Source organism: Podarcis filfolensis (assembly GCF_964270895.1).
Source record: "Podarcis filfolensis genome assembly, chromosome: 6".
Lineage (NCBI taxonomy): Eukaryota > Metazoa > Chordata > Lepidosauria > Squamata > Lacertidae > Podarcis > Podarcis filfolensis.
This window is the reverse complement of record NC_139609.1, coordinates 57,775,727-57,788,570: the sequence shown is the minus strand read 5'-3', so window position 1 is coordinate 57,788,570 and position 12,844 is coordinate 57,775,727. Positions and strand designations below refer to the sequence as shown.

The following is a 12,844-nucleotide window of genomic DNA, read 5'->3' as shown; positions in this document are numbered from 1 at the left end:
TTGTTTAAAAATGATGTTTTTGAGCTAACTTTATGGAAAATTGGCAAAAACAACACTGCTGACATGGGGGGCGGGGATATGTCTGGATTTCCCTGACATCTGATTTCTGCCCGGACACTGCTTCTGACTGCAGTATTCTGGTTATGTCCTGGAAATTCTGGATGTATGGCAATCCTAATTTTACTCTCCTGTTAAAATCCATCTTAATTTGGGTTGGATCATGTCCATAATTAAATAAGTGCTGCTTGCATTTCAGCTAACCTGGTGCCCTCCAGATTCTGGACTAACTCCCGTCAGCCCCAGGGTCAACATGCTATCTGGGACTGATGGAAGTTATAGTTCAAAGCCTCTGCAGTGCACCAGCTTGGCAAAAGCTGCACTAGGCAATATAATCACTGCAATTTATCCAGGCAGATAAAAGTCACCATCCCTTACGGTGATTGTAAATAATTGCTATTAGCACAGTAGGCTGATGGAACATGTCTTGGGCACATGATGCATGCCAGAGCTGCTTGAAGTAAAGGGAACATGTGATTGTCCTACCTCAAAAGGGGAGGTTCCAAACAGGCAGCATTAGACTGGGTCTTCTACATCTATGATTGGATTAAGAGAGGCCAAATAATTACTAGGTTTTGAGACTATCTAGCACCTGACCTTGAATGCTTCACTGATAAGCCCAGTGAGGAAATGAACACTTGTCTTTTAGCAGGATAAATATTGGTCCAACATGTCCTTCATGATCTCGTGTTTCCTCCTCCTATTAGCAGGCAAGGCCAATTCAAGGTTTGAAGGGGTCCTTGGCAAAATGTCTTCCCATGATCCTTGCAGCAGCAAGTGCTCTGATGGAGTGGCCACTGTAAATTCTCACAATGCCCCAGTGCTGACACATTATGGGCACCGTGGAAAATTTCAGTGACAAGTCCAAGACCTCAAATGGGGGCTAGTTTTATGTCCCTGGGTTCTGAGTCTTCTTCCCTTGGTGATTCTCCAGATGGCTTCTCCTACCATTCCTCCACGTCCAACCAGTCCATGACAGCTGGCCACCATTGCTCCAGGAAGACAAAAACTAGGATTGTAATGACAGTGCAGTGTGCCTGTGGGGCTCTTGAATCCTTGGGGATGGTCCAGCCCTTTCCCCAGAAGGTGCAAGCTTTCATTAAAAGAAAGCAAGGCAGCAAACTTAAGCACACTTACCTTGGAGGAAGTACAATTAGGTTCAATGGACAACTCTGGGATGGTGCCACATAACTTTAACCCTTTCACTTGTGGATATTTAAAGGAATTCATGCATTCCCTATTCACTTAATTGTATTACCCATCAGGCTACCTAGATTTCTCATCTGGCTATTCTGCAAGCATTACCTCTCCCACCCCTACTCTACCATACTACCAAGTTTTTGGCTGCAGCATTAGCTGTATGAGGTCAAATGAGCAGAACATCTCAAGCCATTTACTACATACTGGAGTGGCTCCGCTGCCATTTAGCCAGACAATTTCATATGTTAGTCCAAACAGTTGGATGTGTTCACATCTGCAAATGCACCAACACCATTGGGTGAGTTAAGAGGGGGCACAAGTGGGGCACTATTTAAGAGCCCACAAGCAAGGCCTCAGGCTTCCCAAACATGGTTCAGTTCTTTGGGACTGCAAGATTCAAGGCCAGAAACTAACCACATGTGAACAATCTCTTCATTTTTACTCCTTTCCACCCTCCCCTCAAAGCTCACAACTTGACACAGCTGGAGACGCAAAACATACCAAGAAGCAGAAGAAATGGGCCACATTTTTTATTCTTTTTATTTACAATTAATTTATAAAAAATGCTTGCCCATGGACAATGGATGGCCTCACACACGCAGGCTGGATTTGTCAGCGACGGACTGTGGAGGACCACATGACGGCGACAGACACAGAAGACAAGAGGCAGTAAATATTCGGCACTGATATCTATTGAGGCTTTGCTTGGTTTACGCTTTTTAATTGTTTTACCGTATTTCTCCATTTTCTTTTTGCCAATAGAATGAGGCAGTGATCTGCTGGGTCCAATTTCTCTGTTTACAAGCAGCAAATAGCCTGAGTAAACAATCCCAATCCAGTTTTCTAGAAATCATGAAGCCAACAGACTTGTTCAGAAAGTGGGCAAGGCCCAAAAACAGCCAACAAACTAGCCTCCCTAAAGATTTTGGACTGTTTTTTGAATGGACGGAGGGAGTCTGATTCCACACCCGCTCAGACAAAAAAGTATTGTGGCCAAAATGAATGATAGGATTTAAGGCCAAGGGAAGCAACATTGACTTCACGCAAACTGGCGACACAAAAGGCAGCAACTGCAACTTGCACCGGGGATTCACTGTGAAACATTGAGCTGGATATACTCCTGCCTGCTCATGGGTGCCAGAGGTTTACTTTGAAACTTATCTGGACCCCCCCAAAAGCCCAGCTACTTTTCTGCTCAGACTGGGGACTCTTATATTCACTCTCACTCTTCTGGTTCTCTTATGGCTATTCCTCACAAACCTGTGCACTTGAACTAACATGAGATTTATCCCATCAAAACCTGTAATATTTGAGTTTCTAGAAAGAATCCAAAGTCACCTATGCAGGCTGCTGTGTAACCTCCAAAAGGAACTTCCGGGCTGACCCCATTAAGATGGATAGTCTGCCAAGAATTCCAGCTTGATGGCTTTGTCCATCTGAAACTTTCATCTAATTTCAGGCTGTCATCAATTGGCTGTTCGAGAAAACACGAGCCATTGAGTCCTCTAGCTGTTATACCTATAATGCACACCTATGTTGCAACACATGTATCCGTAACTTGCACTATACTTGCTAATGTTTGATGAAGCCCGTAGCATATACCCAACTATTGATGCTGTGGCCTTTACTGCAGCCTTGTTTAGGCTTATCTTGTGTGGAAAAGGCAGGGACCTGCTGGCCAACCCTGCTCCTGCAGTCATGTCACTATTCCCAAGAATGCTGAAAAGGTTGGAAAGTGAATTTCTGCAGTGAAGACCACCCTGTGTGCATGATTGTTCAGGGTCCTAAATCCCATGCAGAAGCTTCACAAATGCAGGAGACTCCCCGCTGCATGCGTTTGCTCTTCAGCTCATGGAAAGCAGCATGCATGGAAACAGTGGCATCATGGAGAGGCAGCATTAAGACTCTCGTGCATAATAAACTGAATGCCTGAACAGGGCTTCCTTTTTTGGTCTCTAATAGATCTTGGTCCCAGGATTGCCAATGAAGTATTACTTGGGAGTGGCTGTAACCTGAAATCTCCAAAAGTTCCTCTATCACTCATTTGTCAAGAAACAGCAGCTGCAAATCATCGGCAGATGATGGAACAGGGAGTGTGGGCAGTGGTGGGCTGGTTGAAAGGCACAAAAATGGCAGCTTTCACATCTACCAGGTTATGGCACAAAAGGAGCACAGGTCACACGCTAACAAGAACCACACAGGCCACAGAATTCAGACAATGATCAGGTAAATAATTGATCTGCTCTTTTAAAGGAAAGTCCAACAACCACAAGTAATTTGGCATCATTGTATGGCAGCATAGGAAAAACAACCATAATAGGAAACTGCTCAGCTATAACATCTGTATCTCACTTGCAATTTTGGAAGCAACGATGACCTTGCTGTGACCCTGCAATCATCCTGCTCTCTGCCAAGTACTTATTTGGCTCAGGTTTTTTAATCACAAAGGGATAGTATTACAAAGAATTACATACAAAGAAAATCATGGCCCTTTGGAGATTCACAGGCCTGCTTGCTTCTCTCCCCAGCCTGAGATCGCACTAACACATTTACCTACTCTCCAAAACAGCAAACTTCTCCATTAGCATTACTTGACCATTTGTTTTAGCATTATCCTGGCCTGATTTAAATGAGACTTTTGTGCACAAAAGCAAAACCACCCTGGACAGGATTCTATGGTGCTCAGCACATTTAAAACCATGAGCCTACCTGTGCATGCCAGCAGTCTGTGTTGTTGTGTAAATGCTACCCTTGCTGAATCTGTTGCATGGGCTGAGAATCCAGTGGCTAAATCCAAAAAGAGAGCCAGGCTCCCTCATCTTTAATAGTGGTGTTGAAGAGCTAAGCTCATCAGCTGTAACTTATCATGCAAACAGCACCTGATGACATTCCTGCTCTAAAAGGTGCAGGAGACTGGCCTTGTTTCCACAGTTGACCCACCCTAGCAGAGAACTGCTTTCAATAGGCCAACAAGCTATGCGAAGCCCTGCATAGGCAAGGGCTTTTCACACATCCAGAGTCTCATTTAAATCACACTGCTGAGAAACCTCAAGAATGGTGCTTAGTAAGCAGGAACCACCAACAAATTGGAAAGTAGCAGGGTTATTATAATTTCCCAGACTTAATATAGGAGCAAGGCTTCCGTTCTCTCATTCAAGAAACTGAATTTGAGCAGGTGTTGCCTCTTGTCGATTAAAGGAGAAACACCTGCTCAACTTTCACTTCTAGGTCACTGTTAGAAACAAAATAAACTTTTTGCAGTTGTTCCTTATCCAAACGGAGAGCTTTTGATCAAAGCCCCCTCTGTTATCTACACAGAATGTTGACTTAAGAAATGTGTTTTGGAATAAGCTGGGGGATTTGCTTCCAACAATATTTTTGGGATGAAAAATGTTTGATCATAAAATACAAATTAAATGAAACGGACAAGTTTTCTAGCCTGCCTGATCCACTGAATCTTGCCCTTTCAGTGCACAATTCTCCTAGATGCAGAATTCACTCCTGCTTAACCCTCTTCCAGCATGAGCAGGGTACAGACTGGATTCTTAAAACATTTGTATCCCGTCTCACTAGTTAGGTTTGGATATGTGGGGGCTTCTTTTGCTACTATCTTATAAGGATCAGCTGCATTGTTGAACCATTGCACTGCACTATGAAGTAATCCTGCTTACACTGCGATCCCTGCGATCCCATAATCACTTAGCTGGAAGCAAGTCCCAATGAATTTAATGGCAGAATGGGAGTTACTACTCAGCTGTCATGTATAGAATAGAGAGGAGGGAAGAAAAGCAAGATGTTAAAGTTGCAAACGTTTGCTGTAATAGAGATTTTTTATTCTTCCTATTAAAGAAATGTGGTGGAGCACAATACCCTTCATAGACTGAAGACATTTTGCATCTCATTTTGCTGAATGGTGCGGATTGTTTTAGACACCCCACTTTTAGCAGGTACCCCATGGAAGTTGAAGGACATACATTTATTTCACCATATGTGCATCATGAAAACGTATCATGGCTCAAGGAGAATGATCAGAACACTTTTTGCCAGGTTTTTTATGATGAAACATAGGGTGTGATAAGTGCATGTATCTAGCTCATTCAATGCCTGATTTAAGAACATGCTTTCAAAGTGCTCAAACCACAAGTGTAATATATGAACTGATCTTTTCGTCTTACACTCAACAAACCTACTGAAATGGAGCATTATATTTTTGCTCCTGTGGTACTTTCTTGGAAAGGATAAGAAATGCTAGAAATAACATTGATTTATTATTTGTTTACAGATCTTAACTGCTGTAACTGGAGGAAGTTGCTGCCTTGTGTTAAGAACATTTATTATCAATGTTGTTTCTCCACCTTTGTGGGCTTGTGATTAAAAATCCACCATTTCCAAAGCACTGCATGCTGCCTTTCGCCCGTTGAAATAAATTATCATTTGGATTTCTCTCTGTGCTGGCATGCTGCATTGGCTAGTATTTGATGGCTCTTTCTGGACCTTGCAGAGAGGTGACAGAAGTGGCAGAGGTTTTGTGCAGCTGTGCACACTGGATATTGAAAACGTCACATCAATTTTAGTTATATATATTTTTAAAAAACTGTTTTCACACTACAATTTTGTTCCAAGCCAAACTTTTACATTCCTTCAGGTTCTCCTTCATCTCAGCTTCAGTAGATGATCAGTGACTTCAAAAACTGGTGGGACATATATTGAAGACATCACGGTTACAAGTGGGCACAGTTTATTCTCTCAACGCACTCACGCACTGTTTTTGCTCAACAGCAAAAAATGCTTTATTAGTTCAAAACTTTTATCCCTTTCCCCGCCTGTTGCACCTTTGAAAAAAAAATTGGCTTGATTTCCCCATCATGGTTCCAATCAGCATTACCTCTGCTTGGAGTTTCAAATGTTCTGGAAGAAGCTCATTGTCAGTCATTCCAATCCCTCCCTCCTTACCCCTCCCCCCAAACAAAACAAAAAATTCTTCCCAAGAACCATATAAATACATGCAAAACATTGTACATAGAGATTAAATAATATCAAAATGCAATTACAGATCAGGTGCACTTTAAGCTGGACTCTAGAATATGGCAAACACGTCAGGGTACATATTGCTTTGAAACCACCATTTGTTTATGTCATGCATACCACATAATATTCAGTCTTTTGTTTTGTCTTTTTTTTCTTTTTTATACAAAAATACCAGTGCTTATTATACTAGTTACTGGAAAAAAGGGGAAAAAACGTAAATTCTAATCTGCATGCTTCTTTAGAAAAGCCTTTTCATTCAAATAAATATATACACAAATATCTATTCCAATACTGTATATATATTTATTCATGGGCAGAAAAAAACAAACAAGTAGTCTTAGCCATGGGTTCATCAAAGGGCACATGAATTTGCAGATTTTGCCCCTTTTGGTTAACATGGTTATTACCATGACTGCAGAGAGTGTGAGAAGGACTGACATGGAAGCTACATTGCTTCCAATGTATGATTGAAGGTGTTCTAAAGGCAGAGTGGACAAGACAAAGAGAGAGAGTTCTCGTCGTAGCCATATTCTCTCCTCAGTGGTGCAGACAGCTTGTCCTTCACTCATCAAGGTGCTCTGCTGAGGAAGAAGAGCCCTTGTCCAGAGTTAACCTTGACCGGTGACCTCTTGAGCAGGTGTGAAGAGATGATGATGGTTGGCCTTAGGCTTCCATGACCTCCCTGCTCCTCTTTAAAACTGTGGCTGCAATCAGGCTTGCACCCACCTCAAGCATTTGTCTTAACCTCAACCAAAAGGAAGAGTAGACCGGGATGGAGAGGGGAGAAGCGGACACAGATCCTCTGGGTGGATGAAGGGGATCTTGGGATGTGGACCATTTAAAATTAAAGGCATTAGGAGTCTTCAGTGGACTTCAGCTCCATCACGATAGAGCCTTGTGTGTTGATTTCGAAGAGAAGAGGCAAGTGAAAACACAGGCAGAGAATTCTAGTAATAATTCAAAATTTGCCCTTAAGCAAGACTGATGTCTGCTCATGACTGCCCATGGCTAAAATTACAATTAGATTTGTTTTCCTTCTGTAGTTGTCTTTTTGTGTTTTAAAATAATATTATCTTAAAACTTATTGCACAAAACTTTTGAAAAAAATTAAGTCAGATCCCTGTGCGACTCAATAAAAATAACCAATTACATAATTCTAACTCCTAAAAATGGATAGTCTTCATTGCACACAGGAAGTGATGTAATGTCTTTGGTACCAATCTGCCAATTTATTTAACAAAAAGAGAATAAATTCCTACGATTAAGAACTGGATGCAAAATTATGTCCAGGGTTTCTTGTTTCTCTCTTATAAAACAACAACAACACAGCATTCCAAGGCAAAGTAACACACATCACAGGATATTACCTCATTTCCTGTCTGGCATGGCACAACCTTGAATTATCCCCACCCCCCAAGGATCACTCGATTGGCAGCAAATATCTTCCCGCCCTTCATGGTATGTTTCAGAGAAATTGCAATCTACCCCCATCCCCGAAAGGCAGATCATACACAGAACTAGGCTTTGGTGCGTGGATTGCCTTACATGGATGCTATCTAAATGCACATAAAAGAATGCCTTGTGGACTTAAAACAGCAGCAGCCCTGTACCAGGTGCTGATCTTTGTTGAACTGGTTTTACTTATCTTTCCGCTAAGAGGAGGCTGGTGCAGTCTACCTTTGGCAGTGCTGTTCAACTGTTTGGGGAGGTGGTGGTAGTAGTCTCCCTTGCCCCTCCATCACCCAAGCAGGTGATCCGTGCTGTGGAAGCCCAAAATGCTGGCCATTCATTTTGGGGTGTGTGTGTGTGTGTGTGTGTGTATTCCTACATGACTGTGGATTGGGGCTCGTGCCTCGTATCTTCAGCACTCTTTCTCGGCCACATGTTTTGTTTGTTTTTATAGTTCCTGAATAACTTAAGCCAGCCAACTGCTGCCAGTTATATCAATGAAACTAAAATAGGAAAGAAAGAAAAAACTAAAACCCAACCTATTTTACATTAAGAATGTTATGCACAATAAACACTTATACTTTAAGCAACCAGCCATATCAACATAATTTATATAAAAAACATTTCTGTATAACACAACTGATTTCTTTTTTTTAAGTACAAAGATGGCTGTTCAGAGAAAAGGAAGCCGACTGGAGTCTGGCCCATCACTAAATTCCAACCGCCAGCCATGTGACTACATTCCACTGCAGTGACATAACTCAGCAGTTCTGTTTCCTTTAAACAAAATACATATGGCTGACTTAAAAATATCTGTTTCTGATCTAAAGAAAACTATATATTTTTTGCATAATATTTATATAATTATTTCCCCACCTGCCCCTCCCTCCCGAGGAAGCTAGACACACAAAAAGAAAAACAATGGACTAAAATGTAGGCCAGACCCCCTCACCACACCGGTCAATTACAGATCTCTGGGAGTGACTTTGTGAGGGCCACGTTTTCTTCTTCCAAAACATGTTTGAGGTAAGGAAAAATATCAAAGAAACAACAGCAAAAAAATTATCAGTATCCCCTCCCACAAATATTTATGCAAGCGCATAACACCACTTCTTTTTTTTTTTTGCAAGTTTTAAAAATAGAAAAATGACCTTTGAAGCAATGTAATCTTTAGAACGTAACTAAACAAAAGTTTTTCTTAGTCTTGTTTGATAGGTCACGCAGCAAGAGATGGCAGTTTCGCTCTTTAAATTCCTCCCAATGTTCGGATGAATGGAAGTGAATTTATCTGGAAGGAAAACAAGGGTTGTGGGGATGGAATGGTGCCTTATTTGCAATTAAGATGGTCACTGATGGTTATTTCTCCCCACCCCACCCCCCCGAGATATTAGCAGCTCCTTGCGCCTAGCACTGAAGTCCTCTTTACACCAGCATTGGAACAGAAGATCTACTGAGAAGGGGTTTTCACAGGTCTACCTCAAACTTGCAATGGAATTCAGGAATCAACCCGCAAGGCGAAGGGGTTTTGAGTTTAAAAATGAAACCAAAACTCTCAATTAAGTTTCATTTTGCTTGTTTCTTTAAGGAACACTTATCTCTTGGCAAAGTACCGTCTCCCCACGTGGCAGGCGGTGCTTTGGGCAGTGCTTAGACAAGGCACAGGAGTTTCTGCTGTGCGTTCTTCCAAAGGAAAGCTGTACACTTTTGAACGTCGGGATGATCGCCAGAAAGGAGATACAGCTACAAGCAACTAGGCTCTCTCTTTGCTTCCAGGCAGCACTTCCCAGGTGAAGCATTCTGTGGTGACCCATCACACCAAGTTTTGCCCTCGGTTTTTAAAACTGTGGATGCCCATGCTTTACATTCTCTCTCTCTCGTACAAACTGGCCCTCACTGAGATATGCTCTGAAGAGTTTCAGCAAGTTCCCCATATGGCTACGCACTGCAAGGCTGTCGCCCGACCAGCATCTTAATACTAGGAGATGTGTGCTAAGATGAGGATGACACCACCCTCGTTCAATGCAAGAGCTGATTTACCTTCTCCAGCATTTAAAAAAAAACTTATTCTTTTTAGGCAGCTTAAGCTGCAACATCAATTTTGGGGAAAGAATGCAGGCCGGTTTCAGTGAAATTAAAAGGGAAGGCACTGCTAATGAGAAATGTGGAGAAGCCGTATTGCTATGCCTCATTCCAATTATAACTGAGGAAGGTGCTTTGTGATGTAACTAGGCCCAACTCCATAGCACCAAGTCATTTGCAATTTCACAAAGGCATTTACATTCCTGTTACTGTTAACTCTTCAACACACGAAATGCAAGAGAAGCTGTAGTAATAGCTCATTACTATAGCTGGCCTGGCCCAACTTCTTTACATTTTGCACTGTCTGAGGAGCTACCCCTCTTCCCATAATAAGCCTTCCGAAAGTATACAGCGACCATGGCCTGGACTCATGCAACATTATTTGGGATCATTTATTATTATTATTATCAGGTGTGGAATTGGGATGTTGACCTTATAGGGCCAATGACTTCATTAATCTGAGAGTCAAAATAGTAAAACCCTAAAGTCAAATTGAACAGAAATCACCTCAGCTAACACAGAGTGCCTATGTGATCTGCTCTTAATTCATATACAACTCATTTCCCCCAGAGGCCATTCTCTCAGAGAAAATGGTGCTCTCATAACTCCTTGTTGCTTGGCCTTCTTCAAGCCACATTGTTCAGAAGACATTTTTAAGACTTTAAAAGTCACTCTTATCTCTGGTGATTGATACCACCATGGAAACAGAGAGAGAGAGAGAGAGAGAATACACAAACAGAAAAACTGTAAAAATCAGGTACCATTCCCTCTCCCCCCCCCCAATGGAAGACTGGGTTCACTTTCATGTCCAATACCTGATTCAGATCCCCCTCTAATAACGGCATCCTCTTAGTGCCCATCCCTTCTCCCTAAAGGCACAGGGAGGCATCTAAGATTCAGATTCTGCACATAAAATAGAGCTATCCCCACAACTGCACCATCTGATGTTGTACACACATCTGCTTTAAGAGAATCTGAACCTTGTTTCTTCACGCATGCAACTTCAACAAGGGAAAGTGACTGTTACAGACACACGGAACCCAACTTGAAGGAACAAGATGTATCAAAGCTGGCAGTTTCTCTCCTGAGAAACTCTCTCAAATAATGGTTGAGAAAACAATGGTTGAGAAGCAAATCTCTAGCCATGTGATACTGTGGTTCCTGCGGCTAAATAATCATAAACGGGGGTTGAGGAGGGAGAGAGGGAGGAAATAGGCATATATGTATTAGCACTTAACAGGAAGTGGCTGCAGCGTATGGTCAGATGTTGGTGCCTAAGTTGCATGGAGGGGGCGGAGGGTGGGGAGAAAGAGGAGGATCAAAGTTCAGAGGTCAAACTGATGTTTCCAAGCTGTGTAAAGGGCTTTCTGGCTCCGGAATGGTGTCCTCAGCTGTATCGCTGTCCACTGCATTGTTATTTTTGTTGAGGGGTGAGGACTCGCCTGGGCTCTCCTCACTTTGCTTTTTGAGTTCTTCAGCTTCTGGGTCTTCATCAGTGCCATCAAGGAATGGGGTCCGAGGCTCGTCTTCCTCCAGGATGAACTCTGGGTGAGTCATGAAGTTATGAATGGAGCTTCTGGATTCGGGTTTCTCGAGGCCTTCATACAAGGAGCTACGGAACGCATTCACCACTTTGATCTGTATCAAAGAGGGATTGGGGAGTAAAACAGACAAACAAGCAAAAACACAAAAGTGAGCGGTGGCCAGAGAGAGCTCTTCAGGACTTCAGGGGGAAGAAGAACTCAACAGGTATAATGAAAAACAAGAACAGCAGCGGCAGCAGCAACAACAACAATAGTAGTTTTCAACAAAAAAAAAGCTAAAATCAATCTTAAAAAGAGGACCTATGGAGAACCAGAATGGCCACATGGGTCAAAGGTCAGGCACTATGCGTGTGATGGGGCAACCAACTATGAGGACGCTTCAGGAGCTGCAAGAAAAGACATGTAACATTTCTAAGACAATAGCTTTGAAATGCATGGACATTCAAAGCACAACCATTCTCAAATGTGTGTCTATGTGTTCAGCAGCAGCAACAACAAATACCCCCAATAAAACAGCTCAAAGTGGCAAGTAAAGACATGTACTCTTGCAAAGTGTGATTTGCTTCAAGGTGAAATTAGGCAGGGAAGCGATGGTGTCACTTTTAAATTTCCAAACCTATAAAGATTAATTAGCTGAATGTGTCTCTCTCCCACAAACAAACACCAAAAAATTGATCAAGACCGTGTACTGCAGCAAATCCAAGCAGAATGCCGATAATGATTAATGTACCAGTGCGCATGCAAGAGTTAACCTGGAGATGGCTGCTAAACTGCAGGGGCTCCAGAACCATCTTACGAGTCAGTGTGCTTTGCAGTTGGCAGCGATTACTAACTGCAGACCTAGCTCTGAAGGCGTGGGGAACTGTGGCCCTCTAAATGCTATTGGACTACAACTCCCACCATTCCTAACTATTGGCTCTGCTGGATGGGGCTCATGAGAGTTACGAGTTCAGCAACTGCTGGAGGGCCACAGTTCCCCTGCCCTTGCTTTGCTAGCATCCAGCTGCTCAGTACCGGAGCTGGTTCAGTGTTCTTGGCTTGTGGAAACCCCCCCCCCCAAAAAAAAAAAAAGCCCAAGGAAAGGACATTCAGCGTGTAGCCATATGGGCATTTTGGGCTGATCACAGACTAGACTATCTCTTCTCCAACTCACTTTTCTGGTGCAGAGTGTCTTGGTAAGAAAGAAAAACTGAGCTTTCGACTCCCAAACATAGCTAAGAAACTAGGCTTCTACACAGATGGCTCTTTAACAGTAACGTCTGTAGCTCTAAGCACATTTGGTAGTGAAACATCAATGCTAATTTCCTTTGGCTGCTTAGAAAATCTCAGACTCAAACTCAGAGCATTCCTATCCCTCCAATTCCCGTTTCAATCACAGTTTGCTCGGTCACATGAGTAAAGTGCAAATCACATTTCCAGAACAATGGACTTGAGACATCTTCCCTTTACAGGATGAAGCATATTTTTGTGAAAGTCACGCTTACCCA

General features: G+C 42.6%; 1 protein-coding gene across 1 annotated transcript in view; it reads right to left on the bottom strand.

The window, feature by feature from the left end:
* ATP2B4 (ATPase plasma membrane Ca2+ transporting 4) overlaps nucleotides 1–12,844 on the bottom strand; it is a 173,454-nt gene that overhangs the window by 2,771 nt on the left and 157,839 nt on the right. The window contains exon 22 of the mRNA XM_083617964.1: nucleotides 55–11,451. Within this exon, the coding sequence (XP_083474090.1) occupies nucleotides 11,146–11,451 (306 nt within the window). The 3' untranslated portion in view covers nucleotides 55–11,145. The remainder of the gene's footprint in view (nucleotides 1–54; nucleotides 11,452–12,844) is intronic.